The sequence below is a fragment of the Aquarana catesbeiana genome, linkage group LG04 (genome assembly GCF_042186555.1).
Source record: "Aquarana catesbeiana isolate 2022-GZ linkage group LG04, ASM4218655v1, whole genome shotgun sequence".
Classification (NCBI taxonomy): domain Eukaryota; kingdom Metazoa; phylum Chordata; class Amphibia; order Anura; family Ranidae; genus Aquarana; species Aquarana catesbeiana.
In genome coordinates, this window is record NC_133327.1 from 346,107,857 (window position 1) to 346,129,281 (window position 21,425).

General features: G+C 41.2%; 1 protein-coding gene across 2 annotated transcripts in view; it reads left to right on the forward strand.

Moving 5' to 3' along the window:
- KLHL32 (kelch like family member 32) overlaps positions 1-20,779 on the forward strand; it is a 318,383-nt gene extending 297,604 nt beyond the window's left edge. For both annotated transcript variants that reach the window (XM_073626973.1, XM_073626974.1), the window contains 2 exons: positions 7,786-7,880; positions 19,467-20,779. In XM_073626973.1, coding sequence (XP_073483074.1) covers positions 7,786-7,880; positions 19,467-19,628 — 257 coding nt within the window. In that variant the 3' untranslated portion in view covers positions 19,629-20,779. The remainder of the gene's footprint in view (positions 1-7,785; positions 7,881-19,466) is intronic.
- The last annotated feature ends 646 nt before the right edge of the window (positions 20,780-21,425 follow it).

Consider the following 21,425-nt stretch of genomic DNA (forward strand, 5'->3'; position numbering starts at 1 on the left):
AATACATAGTTTTGGCTTCAGTGTTAAGCTAGCCATACATATGAAATTTAGCCAGTTCAGCAAGTACCAGACAAGTTTTTATCCATGTATGGGAACCTTGGTTATTCACACTAATGCATTTTTTGATGCTTTATGCATTTTGCAGAAATGCAGGGAATTTTTTTTTTAACATGGGTTCCTATGGAACATGTTTACAGGCATTTTTGTGCCTGTGTGTTCTTTGAAAGGGTTGGGGACTTTTTTTCCGCAAAATGCAGCGTTTTGCATGTAAGACTTCAATGGACCCGCATCCAAAATACATGTACTGCGTTTTTATCACGCTTTGCGCTGTGTCTTTTTTTTACATTCACTGTAAATAGCTGGTTAATAAGGAGCGGGTCGGGAAGCCGGCCGCTGCGTCCTTAGCAGTAGATGAGGCTTCCCCGCTGACAGCTAAATGTAAAAGAAAAAATTGGCGTCTAAAATTCACAAAAAAGACAGCGTTTCCCCCCCCCCTCCCCCAGTCCATGCCAGGCCCTTCGATCTGGTATGGATTTGGAGGGGACACCCCATGCCAAAATTTTATTTTTTTTTAAATGCATACCAGACCCTAATCCGAGCATGCAGCCCATCAGGTCAGGAAAGGAAGGGGACAAGGGAGCGCCCCCCCCCCGAACCATACCAGACCGCATGCCCTTAACATGGGGTGGTGGGTTCAGTGTCTATCTACAATAATAGACTAAAATTACTATAATAATAATAACCTTGTGTAAAATCACAGTGTTCTTCATACATTGGTGACCATAATAAATAAATACGTATGACCTAGTGGAGTGGGTACTGCATCTTACAGCCAGCACTGAGGGAACAGAGCAGTATCATATCCAGAGGAGAAATGACCACAACGCAGGAGAATTAAGAATCCACCCAGCAGTGACGGCGGGTACTGCATAGCATAGCCAGCGTTGAGGTAAGAGTCCTGTGAGACCTCACTGCTAAAGGAACCACACTAAGAATATTGGGAACAACAACCGCACTCGGCTTAATACATATAGAACGTTATAATCTTCCATTTAACATAATTTCTTGGACTTTATATATTATTATTTCTCCATTTTGTTTATTCACTATTTAAAGTTAATCTGCATCGAGTACAGCCACAAAAGGTGATTTAAACTTCATCCATACAATTGATGTCTCCACTAGGTCATATGTATTTATTTATTATGGTCACCGATGTATGAAGAACACTGTGATTTTACACAAGGTTATTATTGTTATAGTAATTTTAGTCTATTATTGTAGATAGACACTGAATGTATCACGTATGTTCATTTCCACAATAATAATTTAATTAGTCTCCAGAATTATTCAAATGTATTAATTTGACACCATTTATTATTAGTATTTGCGCAAAATCACTTTATTAATTTTCGATTTTGATTAGTGATTAGTAGTACACTACAGATTTTGCTGTATTTATATTCACCAATACTGATTTATATATCACCATTTTTATATTTATTCTGAGTAGTGCAAAAGCATCCTTTTCATTTTTCACTATATATGGGGTGGTGGGTGCTTTGGGGCGGGGGGGGCTCTGCGCCCCCCACCACAAAGCACCTTGCCCCAATGTTGATGGGGACAAGGGCCTCTTCCCAATAACCCTGGCTGGTGGTTGTCGGGGTCTGCGTACGGGGGGCTTATCGGAATCTGGAAGCCCCCTTTAACAAGGGAGCCCCCAGATCCCGGCCCCCCATGTATATGGGTATCGGGTACATCGTACCCTTACCCATTCACCAAAAATGCAGTGAAATGTAAAAATAAAAAAGGGCAAGTCCTTTATTAAAAAAAAAATAGCTCTATCTTCTCCCACCGCCATCTCTCCCAGTGCCGCCTTCTTCTCCTACCGCCACCCCTCCTGTGCTGTGGCTGTCTTCTTCCTCGCTGCCGGTTACACGCTGAAAACAAAAAAGACCCTCTTCTCCTGATGCTGTCTTCCTTCGTTGTGATGTCCCCGCTGTCTGACATCTCTTATGTAGCCTTGTGACGTCACAAGGGGCAGGCTCTCTTGGTGATAGATGGCCACACCCCATGGCTACATAAGAGATGTCAGACAGAGGGGGATGTCACAACGGCGGAAGACAGCATCAGGAGAAGAGCGTCTTTTGTTTTCAGCGAGTAACCATTGCGAGGAAGAAGACAGCGGCGCGGGAGAAGACAGCTCCGGGAGAGACAGTGGAGGGAAAAGACGGCACTGGGAGAGACTGTGGCGGGAGAGCACTGCTTGGCAGCTGACGACTTATCCATTGCTAAGGATGTGGCGACTGGCATCTCTTTAGCAACCAGCTATATACAGTAAATAAAAAAAAAAAAACCCACCACAAATCCGGCAAAATCGCAGTAAAATCACAGAAAAAATGTTTGGTTATAAAAACTCAGAAAGCACAGCAAAAAGCACTGCAGAAACGCAACATGCATAGATGTGAATCAAGCCTTATACAGAACTTAATTTACTGATCAACTTCTGTACAACCAGCCTGTCGGGTTTTTCCCTATCAATCCGTGCGGCCGACTATAGCCACTGCACTGATCGTTGTATTCTGACAGCAGGAAAGGCCCCTGCTATCAAAACTCAATAGCACAGTGGGAGTGATACCCCAATCCACCTTGAATGTGTGGATGGGGGAATCAGATCTTTTTTTATTTTGTTAACCTGCTGGTTAAATAAAAAAAAAAAAAAAATGGATGAATGTATGGGCTGTCTTAAGCCTCGTACACACGATCGGATTTTCCGACGGGAAATGTGTGATGACAGGCTGTTGGTGGAAAATCCGACCGCTTGTATGCTCCATCGGACAATTGTCGGATTTTTCGTGGACAAATGTTGGATACAACTATGTTGGTGTTAATTTTACATTGTATTTTTTTTAAATGTAACTGAGTACTCCCAAACTGTCATTTGAAGTAAAACACATAGCCAAGTATTATTCGCCACAATTTTTTTATTGTGCATTAAAAAAAGAAAACAAATAAAATTAGACATGCCATCTGCCAATATAACTTAACCAAAAAGTGCATTCTATGCATCCAAAAATATAGAAAATATACCAAATCAAATCAAAATTCAACCAAAAAAAAAAAGCCTCGTGTGTCCTGCTTCTTAATATAGGGGGTCAACAATGCCAAGAGTTGGTGAAAGCAGGAGTCCGTCATCCGGAGATAATTCCGAAAAACATCTGGATTATTCTCCTGGAGCTCCCGCAGCAAAGGCATATGACATAATTGGTCACGATTAATAAAGCAACCAATTTTTGGTCCAAGAACTCCTCCTCCTCCTGTTCCTGGACTGGACCTGGGTCAAAGCAATAACTCCAAGGCCAATAATAAATAACACGTTACCTCCTCCGATTCTGCAACATGTCTGGTTGACGAACGGCTGTTAAGAAACGAACTGAAAAGCACGAAATGAAAAGCGCAAACTGAAAAGCGCTAAATGAAAAGCGTCAAATGAAAAGCTCTAAATGAAAAGCGCAAATCAACACTCACCAAACTTTTACTAACATGAAATTAGCAGAAGAAGCCCAAAGGGTGGCACTAAAGAGCTGAAAAGCCATGTAGTACGTCAGTACGTTCGTGTTTGTATGCAAGACAAACCCCAGGCACATGCCTTGGGACAAAAGTCTGCGGAAAATCTGATCGTGTGTACGAGGCTTTACGTTACATGACCATTGCAGGCCCCATAAAATGCCAAAGTAACATCCAAAGTGAGGTATTAATATACACTGGATTAGCTAAAACATTTTGCAGATTCTGTAACAAGTTACAAAGGTAACATTTGTCAAACAAAACAAAACTTTTGTTTACTATATTTTTGTCACATAGGCCAAAAAAAAAAAAAAATCGGAGAGTGCACAGTTTCAAATACCAATATGCAGAAATCATTGAATGTCTTCTTTTGTAGGAGAGATTTTAATGCTTAATTTTATTATTTTGTGTGTCAGAGCCATCATACTCTGAAGCTTGGTATTGTAAACAAAAATACTTTGAAATGCTTGTTTATAGAACATAAACTCGTTTTTAGTTAAAGCTGCACACATTTGGAGTCCCTACAATCAGAACGAATTGCCTAAAATGTTTGGTGCAAAAGTACCATTTATTAAAAATTGTTTGTAAAATGGGCCTGCTCCCGAATTCTAGGAGGCAGCTAGAAAATGTTAGGGGTCTGGAATGATGGGGATTCAATCATACGTATGGAGATCTCACCTTCCCTTCAGCATTCATAGGTACAGTTTTCTTTCTTTCCACACAGACCAGTCAAATGTGCAGTTCTCTGAACCTCTGCCTTCCCCAATGCAATATTATATAGCCCGTTACACAATTGTCGTACCAACCCCACCGCCCCCAATGCTTGTTATATAACACTTGAACTTGATGATTGTGGTGAAGCTTTGCATTGTCATTAGACAAGTGACTTGCAGCACTGTGCCCACTGCCAGGAAACAAGACCCGATTTCCCCTCTGCTGTCCTTTTGGAGGAAAGTTCCAATAGGGAGCATAGGGGTACCAAAACACCATTTGTAATATGTGATGGACACAGGCACATGCTATTGGAGGGAGGATGCGGGACTAATATTATGCTTGAAAATATATAGGGATTTTTTATCCATACCTTTTGTGCCAACACATATACTTAATGTGATAATCCATAATTGGCAACCTGGCTGTACTTTTAGGTTTTTTCCCTTACTTTGGGAATTATTGTGCAATCCTACATTGTTATCATGACGATCCTCATGGGACTTGTAGTTTTGCAACAGCTGGAGGTCTGCTAATTGCATATCCTTGCTCTAGTGGAAGAGGATGAATTGACTTACTGCATATGTAACAGGTGTGGATCCCAAAGAAGTGAGTTCTTTGCAAAACACTTGGATCATAGACACCAGATACTATTCACTTGTCATATACATAAGACCCTTGTTTTTAAAAATTGATGTCTTATTTGTCATTTTACTTTTGGAATATTTTATTATCCATCTGTGTGATTTCTTGGTGGCACTTACAAAGTCCCATTTGCCTGTTCCCTCCCTAAATGAAAAGCACAAATGGTGGGGCACAGTGGTGTAGTGGTAGCACTCTCGCCTAGCAGTAAGAAGGGTCACTGGTTCGAATCCCAACCATGACACTACCTGCCTACAGTTTGCATGTTCTCCCTGTGCCTGTGTGGGTTTCCTCCGGGTACTCCGGATTCCTCCCACACTCCAAAGACATGCTGGTAGGTTAATTGGATCCTGTCTAAATTGTCCCTAGTATGTATGAATGTGAGTTAGGGACCTTAGATTGTAAGCTCCTTGACGGTAGGGACTGATGTGAATGTACAATGTATATGTAAAGCGCTGCGTAAATTTATGGTGCTATATAAGTACCTGAAATAAATAAAATAAAAATAAAATAAATGGGTAGTAAAAGCCTCTTTTTTTATAGGGGTACCCAGGGCCTGCTTTATGGCAGTGAACACCTAAGACTGATTAAGAAGTCTGGAGCAGCTTAAGAGCAGGTTGTCCAGCCATGGTATAAAATAATACACTAACTATCGAGGTAATTGTTGTCTGGCACCACATCCCAAATAACCATTGAATAGAGATTTGAAAATGGAGTTTAAAGGTGGCCACAACATGTACATGTTACTTAAAATAACATTCACATATTAAATACACGGGGTAAAACTACACATTCACTCTCATACATGATGGTACAACATTAAAAAATGAATCCTGCACAGATTGTATCAGTAGGAAGGTATAGCTCCACCCAATTATGAAATACCCCCTTGGTCTTACCAAGCTAAAAATTGCTGATACGTACAGCAATACACCAATCGGTACACCAATGGTAGACATAGAAGTTCAAATAATAAATGAATAAGCTGGGATGTCCAAAGAAGCTGAAAACCTTATGCCACGTACACACGAGCGGAATTTCCGTCAAAAAAAGTGTGATGGGAGCTTTTGGTCAGATACTCCGACCATGTGTTTGCTCCATCCAACTTTTTCTGTCTGAATTTCCGCCAGCAAAAGATTGAGAGCTGGTTCTCTTTTTTCCAACAGAAAAGGTTCTTGGCGGAAATTCCGTTCGTCTGTATGCAATTCCGACGCGCAAAAAAACACGCATGCTCGGAAACAATTCGACGCATGCTCGGAAGCATTGAACTTCATTTTCTCGGCTCGCCGTAGTGTTGTACATCACCGCGTTCTTGACAGTCGAAAGTTCAGAGAACTTTTGTGTGACCGTGTGTATGCAAGGCAAGCTGGAGCAGAATTCCATCGGAAAAACCATCCAAGATTTTTCAGACGGAAATTCCGCTCGTGTGTACGGGCCATAACACATTTCATGGGGGTATCCTACTTCTTCAGGAGGCTATAGTGGGACCAAAGGTTCTAAATTTAAATAGTATAATGTACCATTCTACACCAATATTAAGACAAACGAATATGGTAAATAACAACCCATATGAACAACAATAAATTAAGTTTGCTACTTGCGCACCAATGGGCCATGAAAGTTATTGGCACCAAACCCGGGACTTTCATGGGGGGGCTTAACAGGGGATCAAACAGAGGGCAGTACTAGGGGGAGGACATACATGACCAGTAAAGCATATACAGTGGTACCTTGGTAATCCAAAGGACTTGTATATCAAAGCGAGTTTCCCCATAGGAAATAATGAAAACTCAGATAATCCGTTCCAGTGGCACTGCTAGTGTATGCAGTACCACATGTAACCAGAGGTGGGGGGCGCCGGAGACAGTCAGAAGCACTTGGGAACTCAGTGTTTCTGATCGGCTCCGAACGGCTTTGAGTGTCAACGGCGCCCCCGCACCTCTGGCCAAATGCAGTACTGCACACCCCAGAGGCTTGAATCCTGCTCATTCTGCTTGCAAACCTAGTCAGGATTTAAAAAAAAAAATTGCTTGTATCGCGAAACGCTCGTAAACCGCATTACTCGCAATCTGAGGTATTACTGTATGCCAAATATAGATGAGCAGATATAATATGATTTGAAGGAAATGAACCATGCCCATGAAAGACGCACACACCTGTCTCCCATCGCTGGTATGTGGCATCTTCCTTCATTTGTGTCTTACATGTTCCCCTTGTAGACACTGCTGCTCACAGTAGGAATGTTTAAGCAACAGGGGCAGTATTGTCCATCCAGAAAGCAGCAGAAAATACTAGGTGTGGCCAGGTGCTGATCGATGAGCTACTGGTTAGTGAACCAGTAATGACAATGCTGATAGCCACGTACCCAAAAAACTTCTGCTCATACCACTGTCATGCAAGTAGGCACAGCCTGAGAGTGACAGTGACAACTCTGCTCTGAATTCAGGAGCAGTGCAGCATCATTGCCACACAGCACAGGAAACTGTATTAAGTGAACTTCAAAGGCAGGAACATCAAGTACTTGTGGGAGATTTGCAGGGGTATTAAGAGAAAACGGTTAGTGAACATGCACTTACAGTACAATTAAACTCTGTAGCACGTTTTAAATGAGAGGCCAAAGTTCTACTTTAGGCAAGTCCATTGAAATAAAATCCAACTGCCCTTAATGGCAGGTGTCATGTCCTGAGTATTATTCATGCATCAGCATCATAGAAGGTCCATATTTTTTAATGCTTCACCTCCAGTTTGCATACCAAACAACGCACATTAAAAGTGCATGTGAAAATGCATACAGGCAATATTCTGGACACCTTTGAAACATACAGTATGCACACAGGCAAATTTCTTTTTTTTTTCCTTTCAAAGGACAAAATGAATCTGGAATTGCAGTACATAATGGAAGAATTTACTTGGTTGGTGGTTACTCTATTTGGACAAATGAACCTTTGGCGTGTATACAGGTACGTAATCAGGAGCTAAACTTACAACGTTTTGTCCGGGAAATATAAATATACATGAAAAGTATACTTGTGGCATTCTTTAACATCTTAAAATGCCTCCTGCACTGGATAGCTATTGGTTAAAATCTTTAGAAGATCCTGGAATTGGAAACTCTGGAGAGAAACCATGCTAGATACTATCTATGCCAAAGGGCAATGTGAGATGATGCAGAAAGCCAGCATACTTGGTATACTATGTACAATGTATAATGTAATGATTGTGTTCACTTCTCAGCACATATTTAACACGTCTAGGTCACTCTTCACCCACATGCCTGCCCTTTAGCATGCATGGCAAACAGCTGATTGGAAATTACTACTCCATTGCTCTAGTGTAAAATATGAGCCAAAATCACTAAGCTATAACAACCGTAATTTACCTTTGGTTATCTTTTTTTTTTTTTAACAGTGTTAATGAGAGCTTAAAATAATCGCATGACAGGAAAGAATATTATTAATGTATTGGTGACTTAGAGTCACCAATACATTTCTGAAGTTTTATTTCTGAAAAAACAGGTTCATGTAGCCCCTAGCAAATAGTTCCCACTGTTTTCTAAAAAAAATATGCCAGAATTTCAATCTTTTATGGAAAGGGCCAAGCAACGGGTGATCTTAAACTGGAACGTGAGGCTGGGAGGGGAATTATTACATGATCTCTTCGTGTGTGTGTGTGTGTGTGCACACACGTAAATGTATCTAAGTTGCAATAAAATTGGAAAATAGTGTCTGTATACTGCCAGTCTCTGATTTGTATAGATGCCAGAGAAAATCTTTTACTTGGTTTAGGGGTTTACTTCACAATTGAATCAGCGCACACATATATTTCAAACAGCGCTGTAAATATCTGACTCAGTATCTGTTGCAGAACACTACAGGTTTTGTTATGTTCACAATTTGATAGATGTACTGAGGTAGCCCCATGCCTTGGGTTAACTGGAAGTATATTCTTCGGTCTCTGGAACCAGGAAAATTAAACAAATCATGATGCTCAATAGAAAAACACTAATTACAAGATAAGTATTGCTCTCATTAAGCACTATTGGAGTCATGCATCAAGTATGAAGAAGGGATCAAGGCAGGCCAGTCACTACACTCTGCAGCTGAATCCACTCAATCACCAGCTCAGTGTGTGTCCTGGATTTTAATGCAACTGGGGAAGGAATAAGCTTGTAAACACTACATCAACCTGGGCAGTAATTAGGATTATTTATGCCGAGTGAATATGTAACTTTTTGCTTTAGGGCCCTTTCACACGGACCTGTCCGTGTACTGCTTTGATCAGTGGGGGATCGCTCCGTTGATTACCGCTGAGCAGGCAGATGACAGGTCTGTCTCTGCACACTGTGCAGGAACCGACCTGTCAGAGCGCCGCTCTCCTCTATGGGGGATCGGATGAAGACGGACCGTAGAGTCCGTTTTCATCCAATCCGATGGCGGATGGAAAAGTAGGGTTTTCCTCCATCACACTTTAGCGGATAGGAGTGGGTCGGATGTCAGCGGACATGTCACCTCTGCCATCCGTTGCTCAATAGACCTGTATGGCACGTCTGTTCAGGTCTGCCTAAAAAACTGACAGGCAGACCTGAACGGTCTGCCCATGTGAGAAGGGCCTTAGAGGTTGGAAAGTAAAGATGAAACAAAAAATATCCCACTTACTAAGATCAAACACAACGTGTTTGTTGTATAATTAAGGCATCATACACACAAGCTTCCCAGAGACGTGTCAATGTGGTGAATAAACATAAAAACAAATATTATATTGCAGCTTACCAGTTCTTAGTTGTAGTGGCTACATTTGTTTTATTTTTTTTGGGCCTTTTCCCCTTTATTGTCACCCGTTGACCCACCCAGTATGTCTGTTATTTTTCAACTTCCTATAACAGACCACGTTGTCCATCAAAAGTGTCTGTTAACCTTCCTGGCAGTATTCCCGAGTGTGGCTCAGGGTTAAATTTCAGTACCATTAGCGGTAACCCCGAGCCACACTCGGGATTGCATTGCAGAATCCCGGTGCAGTGTACTTACCTTGTCCCCAGGATCCTGCGATGTCCTCCTGCTGTGTCCACGTGTCCTCCACCCAATGCTCTGCGTGCTGGGCTCTGTTCCCTGCAAGCGTTGCGATGCATGGGGGCGGAGCCGGCGGGAATTTCAAACAGTACACAAAACATAACACATACAGTACACTGTAATCTTAAAGATTACATTACTGTATCAAATCATTTCACATTCCTTTTGTCCCTAATGCTTTGTCTAGTGCCATGCATGCATTTTTATATTATATATTCTTCTGTTCTTTCTGCCTGGATTGTCCATGGCTACCAAAAAGTGTCCCTTTACATCAAAAGTGGTTTTAAACCAGCTAGAAAACAGTGATAGTAAATTAGATCACTGGCAGAATTGAGAGAATCGTTAGAAAATTAATTTTATTATTATTATAGTTATTATATTATAATTTAGTGTTTCAAACTTTATCATACTCGGGATGTCTACTAGACTCTTGTTTGGACAGATTTAAGTGAGTTATTACTAAGAATTACAGGCCTACAATATAAAACGCCAAATTTATATGCAAAACAATGTACCGCTTTGAAACAAAAAAATCTGACAATCATACCGCCAGGGTGGTTAAGAGTTCTGCGACCAGACTCTCTCATCCTTTTTAGCACAGTGGAACCCTTGAAATAACTGGGGGGCTCAAGGAATCCCTGCTAATAATTATTATAACTACAGCTGACAATAAATTGGTGTGATGGTCAATAGGAAGAATGCTGCTTAAAGTGGATGTAAACCCTCACATACAAGTATATCCAGTGAAGTGAATAGCCTCAGATGATACACAGGGATGAAACAAATCTCCCTACATAAATTTTACATGTATATTTGTTGTCTTTCCCTTTTTACATTCTTTAGAAAGTGCACATAATGTTAGAAATCTTTCTTCCTCTTCCAGCAGTGGATGGGGAGTCTGGGCTTACACTGTGTGAGAGCTGATTGGAGGAAAGGCATACACCCCCACCCCACATAGGAAGAGGAACAAAGGAACATGCAGAGATGCATTATGAATAGACAAGCTGTCTGCTTATCTACCTCTAAGCTCTCCCCACAACACAAATTTTCAGCTGCTATCTCCAGTGTCAGAGAACTTGTCAGAAGTGACTCTGCTGATAAACGGAGCAGCAGACAGACACGGAACTTAGAGCTTTGGAGAGAAATAAGTAAACACTATAGATATATGTGCCTAGGTCAAATTTCATGAATGGGGGTTACAACCACTTTAAATGTAAAAATTCCCTTCTCAGAAAGCAAGAAAAATAAATTATTGGTGTCTGGAGAAACTTATCTGAGAGGCAGAAATTGCTTTTTTGTTCGAGGAAGCCCAAACAACCTTTGGAAGAACCCCGATTGAAAAAGGCTGCTTGGGACACACCATTTAATGCTGACAGGGGTGCTTACTGTGGTTAGCTTTTTAGCTAGAGTTCAGCTTTGTTAGTCAAGTTCCTTTAGATCTGCTAGTGTATCAGATGCTAAATTTCAAGAATAATTCCAGGCATCAGCATGTTATACATAGTTACACTGGCCCAGCTTGGACCAATGTAACTATGTATATGCCATACCTGGCCGATGCCACTGGAAATCACTGAAATAGACAGCGCTACTTCAGTGAGCTCCACTTGCTTCCATGTCCTGTGTCGAGTGGTTGCTCTCCCGCATTGTGAATACAGGTCTTGTTTTGCATTCTCTGCTTGAATGTAAAGAATTTTGATTGGACAAGGTAGAGCGGCATGCGATCCACCACGTCCAATCAGAGAATGACTCATTTCATAATGGAGTGCAATCCCTCTGTCATTATAATTTAAGGAATCCAAAAAGTCAATCGAGGAGCTGGTGTCACCTTTCCAAAGGAACGAACCCACAGGGCCAAATTAGGCCTCTGTTGTGGATAGATGACATCCTCCTCCCACTGGGCCATAAACAAATTCTGTACACTAGGGGCATATTTAGCCTCCATCGAGACACCTCTAGTCTGTAGAAAATAATTTCCCCCAAACCAAAAATAATGATGCGTTGTCGCAAATTTGAGAAGGTCTACCACAAAATCCTTCTGAATAGGTAATAGACCAGACTCAGAATTAAGATAGTGTGATACTGCCGACATGCCCCTGTCATGAGGAATAATGGTATACAAGGACGTAATGTCTGTTGTTACCATCCACCAACCCTCCATCCACCAACCCTCCTGGAAAGGACACTCACTGATAAGGTTGATCATTGACTTAGTATCTTTAATATAAGAGGGCATATTTTTGACCAGAGGTTGCAGGTATGTGTCCATGTATATGCCCACCCGGGATGTCACTGAATCAATGCCACTAACTATATGGCGTCCCGGAGGGCAAACCGGATCTTTGTGTACCTTAGGCAGGTAGTAGATAATCTGTGTCCTGTTGGTAACCCCTGTTCACCAATTTTCCTAGTTCACGCTTAAAGGTCAACCCTGGGTCTCTCCTCAAAGGGACGTAGGTATCTCGATCACTCAAAATTGTGGTAATTTCAGCTATATAAGCATCTCTATCTAATACGACCCCCACCACCACCATCTTGTCTGACAGTCTGATGACAAGATCCTTGCGGTCACATAATTGTTGCAATCCCAATTTGGGTTGCAACCTGGCATTAACAATTTTTAGGGTGCCTCAGTACAACATCTCTAAACACTCTAACTGCCGGAGGGTTGAAAAGGGAGGCATTACGAAGGTTAGATGAACGGATCCCTGTTGTAATCAAGCTTCCCTTCCTAATGGGATTGGAGGCAAAGCATCTTTTGATATTAATAATACATATATATTTCTATAAGTCTATAAAGGTTTGGAATTTGTTAAATTTTTTGGGGGGGCAAACTTTAGTCCCTTATCCAAAAGGGCTTTTTCATTGTCAGTTAGTGTCTTAGAGCTTAAATTAAAGATTCCCGTGCCCACTACTCTCTTTTTCGCTTGAAGTCTCCCCCCCCCCCCCCCCCTCTGGTCCATCTTTTTGATTTTCCTTTTCTCTTTGATAATGGCCTTGTTGGAAAAAACCCCCATAGGGGGTTGGGGGGGCCCTAAGTGTAGGAAAAATTGGGCTGTCTATCTTCTGATCTCCCTTGTGTTGGTCTCCACATAGGGCCCTGGCTCCGTGGGCCATTGAAAGGCCCTGGGCCAGACCCCTAACCATACCCATAATGGTGGTTGCCTATCTCCTCCATAGAGCTGGGTTGGTAAAAGTCCCCATTGCTGTATGAACGGTAAATCGGATCGCTGATTGGGGCCATGGTTAGGAGCATCATGATTCATAGGTTGCTGATTCCTAGGGCCTCCTCTAGGTCCAGAATACATTTGGCCCTGAGGCTGGTGGAGTGAAGGTCTCTCTCCACCCAAGGGTTCAAACCTATTAGTGGTAGAAATAGGATAGTCATAATTATAGATTTGTTGATTTCCAAAAAACTTATCTCCTCCCATCCCAAGGGGTAAAGGGTGAGCCGAGAGAAGGATGATGTTGGTTCGGAAAAAAGGGTCTATTGCCATTATTATTGTTCCTGCCTTTGGGTGACCGAAAGCCAGGTTTTTTCCCTTGTTAAGAAGGAACTTGATGCCATTGGCCCGAATATGTGTTTTCCCGATCTGTTCCTATTTCCATAGGGGGAGGGGGAATAGGATTTTCTCCTCCTACCTGGTCCAACACAATTTTATTCTGCCATTCAAAAACCAACCCCGACTGATAGTCATTCTTATCTCGATTATATTTCTTTTTCATTTTTTGTTCATTCTCCTCCTTTTCCTAAGATTAGTGGAGTGTTCCTTATACTACTCACGGTCTTTGAAAGGAAGTAATTTTTCCTTAATTTTTTATTTTAGAATCTAGAACCGCTAATTTCCTATCCTTTAAAAACTTTAAAAGACCTAGTCCTGTTTCATTCAAATACTTAAACCACTCCAACTGGGTTTCACCTTGTCGAGGATAAACCTCCCATCTTAGGCTCCTTGGAACCATATCATCTGCAATATATTGTTCAAAGAAGGCTATATCCCATTGGGCATGTAATTGTGAAAGTAGGAGGGAGGATTTTAAGTCTGACCAAGAGGCCTCCTAAATCACTGTGGTCTCCTAATGAGACCACAAAGATGCCCTCAGTATTCACTTTACGTGTAGCTCTAAAATCAGACATCCATAGTGAATAAAGTGCAAATAAACATAATGAAGTGTAAATCAGACATCCATAGCGAATAAAGTGCAAATAAACATAATGAAGTGTAAACACAGGTGCAATAAATAAAGGAGGCCCTAGGAATCAGCAACCCTTTGAACCAAGGTGCTCCTAACCATGGCCCCAATCAGCGATCTGATTACCAATCATACGGCAATGGAAACCTATACCAACTCAGGTATATGGAGGAATTAGGCAACCACCATTCATGGATGGAATGTCCGGATAATGAGAGTCCAAATCTGAAGGAATCTCACATGGAATATACACCATCACCGGTGCTTTCCTTGGACCTTGCCAAAGGTGGATGTACTAAGGCTGATTTGACCTTCTGTAATTAGGAGGGTCCTGGTGTTTTGATAAGATTACATCTTAACCTGTGTGTCGGTGGCACTTCTCTTTGACTACAGGACAGGGGTCTGGGACCCCTGCACAGAACAACGCGTACCCAGTGTTCTCTCCATGTCCATGCATTGTTTTTATGGCCTTTTGTCAGTTGCATTTTGTGAGTACCCACTTTTATATAAAACATTTTAATTATTAAATTATCTTTGGTAATGCACTAGGTCTGCGCGCCTTTCATTTCTGCTTTTCTTGTAGCAAAAAATACTGATGAGCATATTGCCATCATTAAAAAAGGATACAAGAATCAATGTCTCATGGCACTATGATTTTATACACAATAGAGACCCACGTAGATTGGGATGTCAACTGTTTTATTAATAATTCCCATTTCATATTTATTTCTTGATATAGTTGCTTTTTGATTTATTTTAATTAATTTTATAGTCCGTTACTTAAATTTCTTTTTTTTTCTTAAGCAATGTTAATATGACAAGTCCCCAGCAACATCCAGCTTCGCTCAGTTTTAATGCACATCGGTTTTTATGCCTCCAATTGTGGTTTATTCCAGGTATGGGGGCACTTGAAACACACAGACGTCATGTCCGGTGTGCACTACGATAGTTTTGCCCCTCTCAGGTCCCACTATTGTAAGTGAGGCATGAATTGACTGTTAAGTCTAGATTGAGACTTGGATTTGAGCTGCATGGTTACTCTAGTGAAAGCGAGGCTTGGCTGGATTTACGTGCTTATATAGCGATGACAGGAAGTGTTTCCTATGCCTCGGAAGAAGTCCACTCGTGACGAAACCGGTCAGGCGGAAGAACACATACCTGTCATCGCACTCTTGTATCTGCTTCCGATTGTTACCGTTTTGCCTTACTCTGTGAATGTGCAAGTACAATTTCTAACCCAATAAACTCCTTTAACGACTTCAATACCAGGCACTTAGACACCTTCCTGTCCAGGCCAATTTTCATCTTTCAGCGCTGTCGCAATTTGAATGACAATTGCGCAGTCATGCTACACTGTACCCAAACAAATTTTTTTATCATTTTGTTCCCACAAATAGAGCTTTCTTTTGGTGGTATTTGACCACCTCTGGAATTTAAATTTTTTGTGCAACAAATAAAAAAAGACCGAAAGTTTTTCTTTGTAAATACATTTTTGTAAATAAGTTTTCTCCTTCAATGACTGATATGGCTGCACTGACGGGCACTGATAAGGCAGCACTGATGGGTACTTATGGGTGGCACAGATGGGCACTGATAGGTGGCATTGCTGGGCATCACTGATGTCTGTTAGTACATACTGGTGCCAATCAGTGCCCATTTGTGGGCACTGATTGGGCATTCATTCGGACATGTGGACGGCCATGGGGTACATACCTGGCCATCCACATGTTGCCCCCTTCCCTGGTGGTCCTAGTAGCGTCCCTGGTGGTCATCTGAGGGGGGGCTGCGCTGATAAACAATCAGCGCAGACCCCCCCTGTCAGGAGAGCCACCGATCGGCTTTCCTGTACTCGCGTCTATCAGACGCGACTGAGGAAAAGCCGATCAACGGCTCTTCCTATTTGATTGGACACGGCCGATCATGTGGTAAAGAGCCTCTGCCATAATGGTGGTGTTCTGCGATTTTTATTGTGACTGCGACATGGCGGACACATCAGACAATTTTTGGGACCACTGTCATTTTTACAGCGATCAGTGCTATAAAATTGCATTGATTACTGCAAAAATGACACTGGCAGTGAAGGGGTTAACCACTAGGGGGCTAGGGAGGGGTTAAGTGTGTCCTGAGGAGTGTTTCTAACTGTTAGGGGGATGGGCTACGAACGACACTTCACTGATCATAGCTCTCGATCACAGGGAGCTATGATCAGTGACAGTATCACTAGGCAGAACAGGGAGATGCTCGTTTACATTAGCATCTCCCCATTCTTCAGCTCCGTGAGACGATCGCGATTATCCCCGCGGCGATCAAGTCCACGGGACCCGCGATCTGACTCACAGAGTTCCCGGCAGGGTAGCGCACGTTACCACACGGCGGCAAATTCAAAGCAACGTACCTGTACGCCCATTTGCCCAGCTGTGCCATTCTGCCGCCGTAAATGTACATGCAGCTGTCGGCAAGTGGTTAAGAAGGTTTTACACTATTGGAGCTTTTTCATTGGATTCATGGATGGAATGTCCGGATAATGAGAGTCCAAATCTGAAGGAATCTCATATGGAATATACACCATCACCGGTGCTTTCCTTGGACCTTGCCAAAGGTGGATGTACTAAGGCTGATTTGACCTTCTGTAATTAGGAGGGTCCTGGTGTTTTGATAAGATTACATCTTAACCTGTGTGTCGGTGGCACTTCTCTTTGACTACAGGAGGAGTTTGTTTGTTCCAGTGGACTGTGATCTTAGCCTTTGTGCGTTTGGACTTTACTGAATCCCCTTTTTGTACATATAATTTGAGCGCAACATACTTTCTTTATACACATATTGTGAATTGAAGTGTCGATACCCCTGACTTACCTCCAGAGTTTGCCTGATACTCTCAAGTGTTATGTGACTTCTCTATATGCGAGGGTCATACTCTTGCGGTAAGCCTTTGTGTGAGGCACCAGGTGGAGGAGCAAATATCTGGTGTTTTTAACACTTTGAAGAGTTTTTTTTTTTTTTTCACCATCACCTTTACTTCTTCATACGTTTGACATTCACAAGCAAGATTTGTATTTTTAGCCACTAAGGACATTTATTTATAAAGTATGTACATTTTTTTGTTTCATGCATTTTGGTTGATTTGGTCACACTCATTGGTTTATTCATGAGGTTTTAATCATTGATGTTTTATTTTTGTTGACAGTATAGCCATGGGTATCTAATGGAGTGCTAGCAGCTTTTTATTTATTTATTTTCACTCATTTGCACAATTTCACATATCCCAGGATCCATAGCCCATTATAGCCTAGTGCCGCATCATCAGAAGGCCTGCCAGCTAAACCCTGGAGAGCTGGTGGGCCTCTCGATAATATCACAAACAACATGGCGGTGCAGGGCTAAGTGGTACAAGAAGACAATATGATCTCAGCTGGACAATGATGGATCCGCTGGGTGGGTGAATATCTGAAATGTACAGAACACGCTACCCAGTAAGCTGGGTTTTAAAAAAAGAAATGGTGGGATAAATTTAAATATATGTTTAATATTGCTTTAAGAGTGCCATCCATTTACTTGCCCTTCTACTGCAATACATCATAATGAACAAGATATGCCACATTCAGGTCATACTCCATCACTAACATGGTACCTCCAAAAGCAAGGCTGAGAAATCCAGGGAATATTATGATTGATAGTGGTAGAACATACACATTCTTTTCTTTCACCGCATACAGTTGTGCTCATAAGTTAACATACCATGACAGAATTTATGATTTCTTGGCCATTTTTCAGAGAATATGAATGATAACACAAAAACCTCTCTTTCACGCATGGTTAGTGTTTGGCTGAAGCCATTTATTATCAAATCAACTGTCTTTACTCTTTAAATCATAATGAAAACAAAAACTACCCAAATGACACTGATCAAAAAGTTTACAAAAGTGGGTGTATAAAAGTTCAGTGAGTTTCTGGACTCCTAACAGACCCTTGCATCTTTTATCCAGTGTTTCACTGATGGTTTTTGGATTCTGAGTCATGGGGAAAGCAAAAGAATCGTCAAAGGATCTGCAGGAAAAAGTAGTTGAACTGTATAAAACAGAAAAGGGATATAAAAAGATATCCAAGCAATTGAGAATGCCAACAAGCAGTGTTCAAACTCTAATCAAAAAGTGGAAAGTGAGGGGTTCTGTTAAAACCAAACCACAGTCAGGTAGACCAACTAAAATTTCAGCCACAACTGCCAGGAAAATTGTTCAGGAAGCAAAGAAAAACCCACAAAATAAACTTCAGGTGAAATACAGGACTCTGAAAACATGTGGTGTGGCTGTTTCAAGATGCAGAATAAGGAGGCACTTGAAGAAAGATGGGCTGCATGGTTGAGTCACCAGAAGAAAGCCATTACTACGCAAATGCCACAAAGTATCCCGCTTACAATACGCCAAACAGCACAGAGACAAGCCTCAAACCTTCTGGCACAAAGTCATTTGGAGTGATGAGACCAAAATTTAGCTTTTTGGCCACAACCATAAATACTATATTTGGAGAGGAGTCAACAAGGCCTATGATAAAAGGTACACCATTCCTACAGTGAAACACGGAGGTGGATTGCTGATGTTTTGGGGATGTGTGCGCTACAAAAAGGCACATGAAATTTGGTCAAAATTGATGGCAAGGTGAATGCAGTATGTTATAAAAAAAAAAAAAAAATTGGGGGAAAATTTGCACTCATCAGTCAGTAAGCTGGACGTAGTTGGATATTCCAACATGATAATGATCCAAAACACAAGGCCAAGTCAACCTGTCATGGGCTACAGTAGAATAAGGTCAAGGTTCTGGAGTGGCCATCTCAGTCTCCTGACCTTGAAATCATTGCGCCACACTCTGGGGCAATCTCAAACATGCAATTCATGCAAGACAGCCCAAGAATTTGCAGGAACTGGAGGCTTTTTGCCAAGAGGAATGGGCAGCTTTACCATCTGAGAAGATAAAGAGCCTCATACACAATTACCACAAAAGACTTCAAGCTGTCATTGATGTTAAAGGGGGCAATACACGGTATTGAGAATTGGGGTATGTAAACTTTTGATCAAGGCCATTTGGGTAGTTTCTGTTTTCATTATGATTAAAGAAAGAATAGTTTTTGTTTTATCATTCATATTCTCTAAAAAATGGCCAAGAAATCATACATTCTGCACGGGTATGTGAACTTATGAGCACAACTGTATATTGCAGTTAATTTTTAAATGTGTGGGTAATGTATCTTACTATGCTTTCTTAAAATAATTAATTCTGCGGACCCTTCTTTGACAGGTGCTGGATGTCAGCAGAGAAGGCAAAGAAGAAGTTTTCTATGGGCCTACACTGCCTTTTGCCTCCAATGGTATAGCAACAAGCTTTCTGCCTGCTCCTTACTTTACGTGCCCTAACCTGCAGACTCTACAAGTTCCTCACCACCGGATAGGCAGTGTGTAAAATGACTGATAACATAGAAGGAAAGCTGTAAGTGCAGCAACAGGGTGCCAAATGCACTCCCTCTCATGCCAGTGCAATACATATCTATCAGCATTTCCAGTGATATCAAGCCGACCACTATTTATGCCATAAGCATCAAAAAGTAGATTGTAAGCTCTTTTGGAGCAGGGAATCATTGTGCCTGAAAATTATGTATAGCACTGCAAATATGATTTTTTTTTTTACACAAGGATTTTATTTCATGAGCAACAGTGAATATGCAAAATGCTGTTATTTTACAGTCTCTAAATATTTCTAATCAACAGCAAAATGTGTATAGTTACTACATGCACTGCATTCTAACACAGCCCCTTCTTTTCACATCATCTGTTCTTGTGTCCTATTCCATAAACTTCTATATTTGTGAAATGCGAACAATGATTTCTCAAGGGCAATACAGCATTACATATGCAACTGACTTCATGTATCTGATTACAAAGGAATGTCAACGTATTGGTAATTCCATTCTGTCTGTACATATTGCTCCATATTGCTCTGTTCTTTGGTATGGAGTGGAATTTTGCATTAAAATCCATACTGACGTAAAGAAACAAAAAAGCAACTGTGATAACTGTTGCATTGTGAACCCATCACCTTTGCTGCTAAGAAGCTACTGAATAGCACACCTAAGTGCATATAAATAAAAGAATTGTACACTGTCACATTTATGTATGGGTATGGCGTCCAAATTATTTGTTCTGATAATCCACTCTGAAGAATTTTCCATTGGCAGCAGTCAAGATGTGGATGTCCAGAGCTTGTACCTATTAAACTAGTCATCCCTTAGCTGCATTATTTTTTCATGCCTTCTTTAGGGCACAGGGACATTTGAGATCAGTATTTTACTTTTTTCCTCACCATACAAATTGGGGCTTCTGTCAATGGCATCACTTTGAGACTTCTGAAATCATTCATTCACAGGTGCAGTTGACCTACTGACCTATTAAAGCTTGTTTGGCATTCCCATAAACTTGTATGAAGCAAACTAAAGGTCATTGGCACAGGCCCCTAATGTGAACGCATGACCTGGGATACATGGCTCAAACACCCATAGCTGTTGCAAATAAAGTGCAAGCATTCTTCTTCTAAAAAAAAAAAAAAAAAAAAAAGAAGACTAGGAACACTTTAAGATAAAAAGGTAATTTGTCCTTAGGATTCATAAAAGGAAGGAGTGGCTGAAGAAGAAGCACATTAAGGTCATGGAGTGGCCGAGCCAGTCTCCAGACCTTAATCCTATAGAAAATTAATGGAGGGAGCTGAAACTTCGAGTTGTAAAACGACAGCTAAGAAACTTTAAGGATTTAGAGATCTATAAAAAAAGAATGGACCAAAATCCCACTTGAGATGTGTGCAAACCTGGTCACCAACTACAAGAAACATCTTACCTCTGTACTTGCCAACAAGGGTTTCTCCACCAAGTACCAAGTCATTTTTTGCTTGGAGTTCAAATACTTATTTTACTCACTGAAATACAACTCAATTTATAACATTTGTATCATGCGTTTTTCTGGATTTTTGGCTGATATTCAGTCTCTATCATTTAAAATACACCTATGATACAAATGATAGACCCTTCATTTCTGCGTAAGTGGGCAAACTTACAAAATCTGCTGGGGATCAAATAATTATTTTCCCCACTATAACAGCAAACCTGAGAGAAACGAGACACTTTAGGCAGGAACCACAGAAAACTCTTGTTTAGACAACACATCTACTTTTTTGTGGTGCATGAAAGCATACTTGTCTCCAGAATCGGAG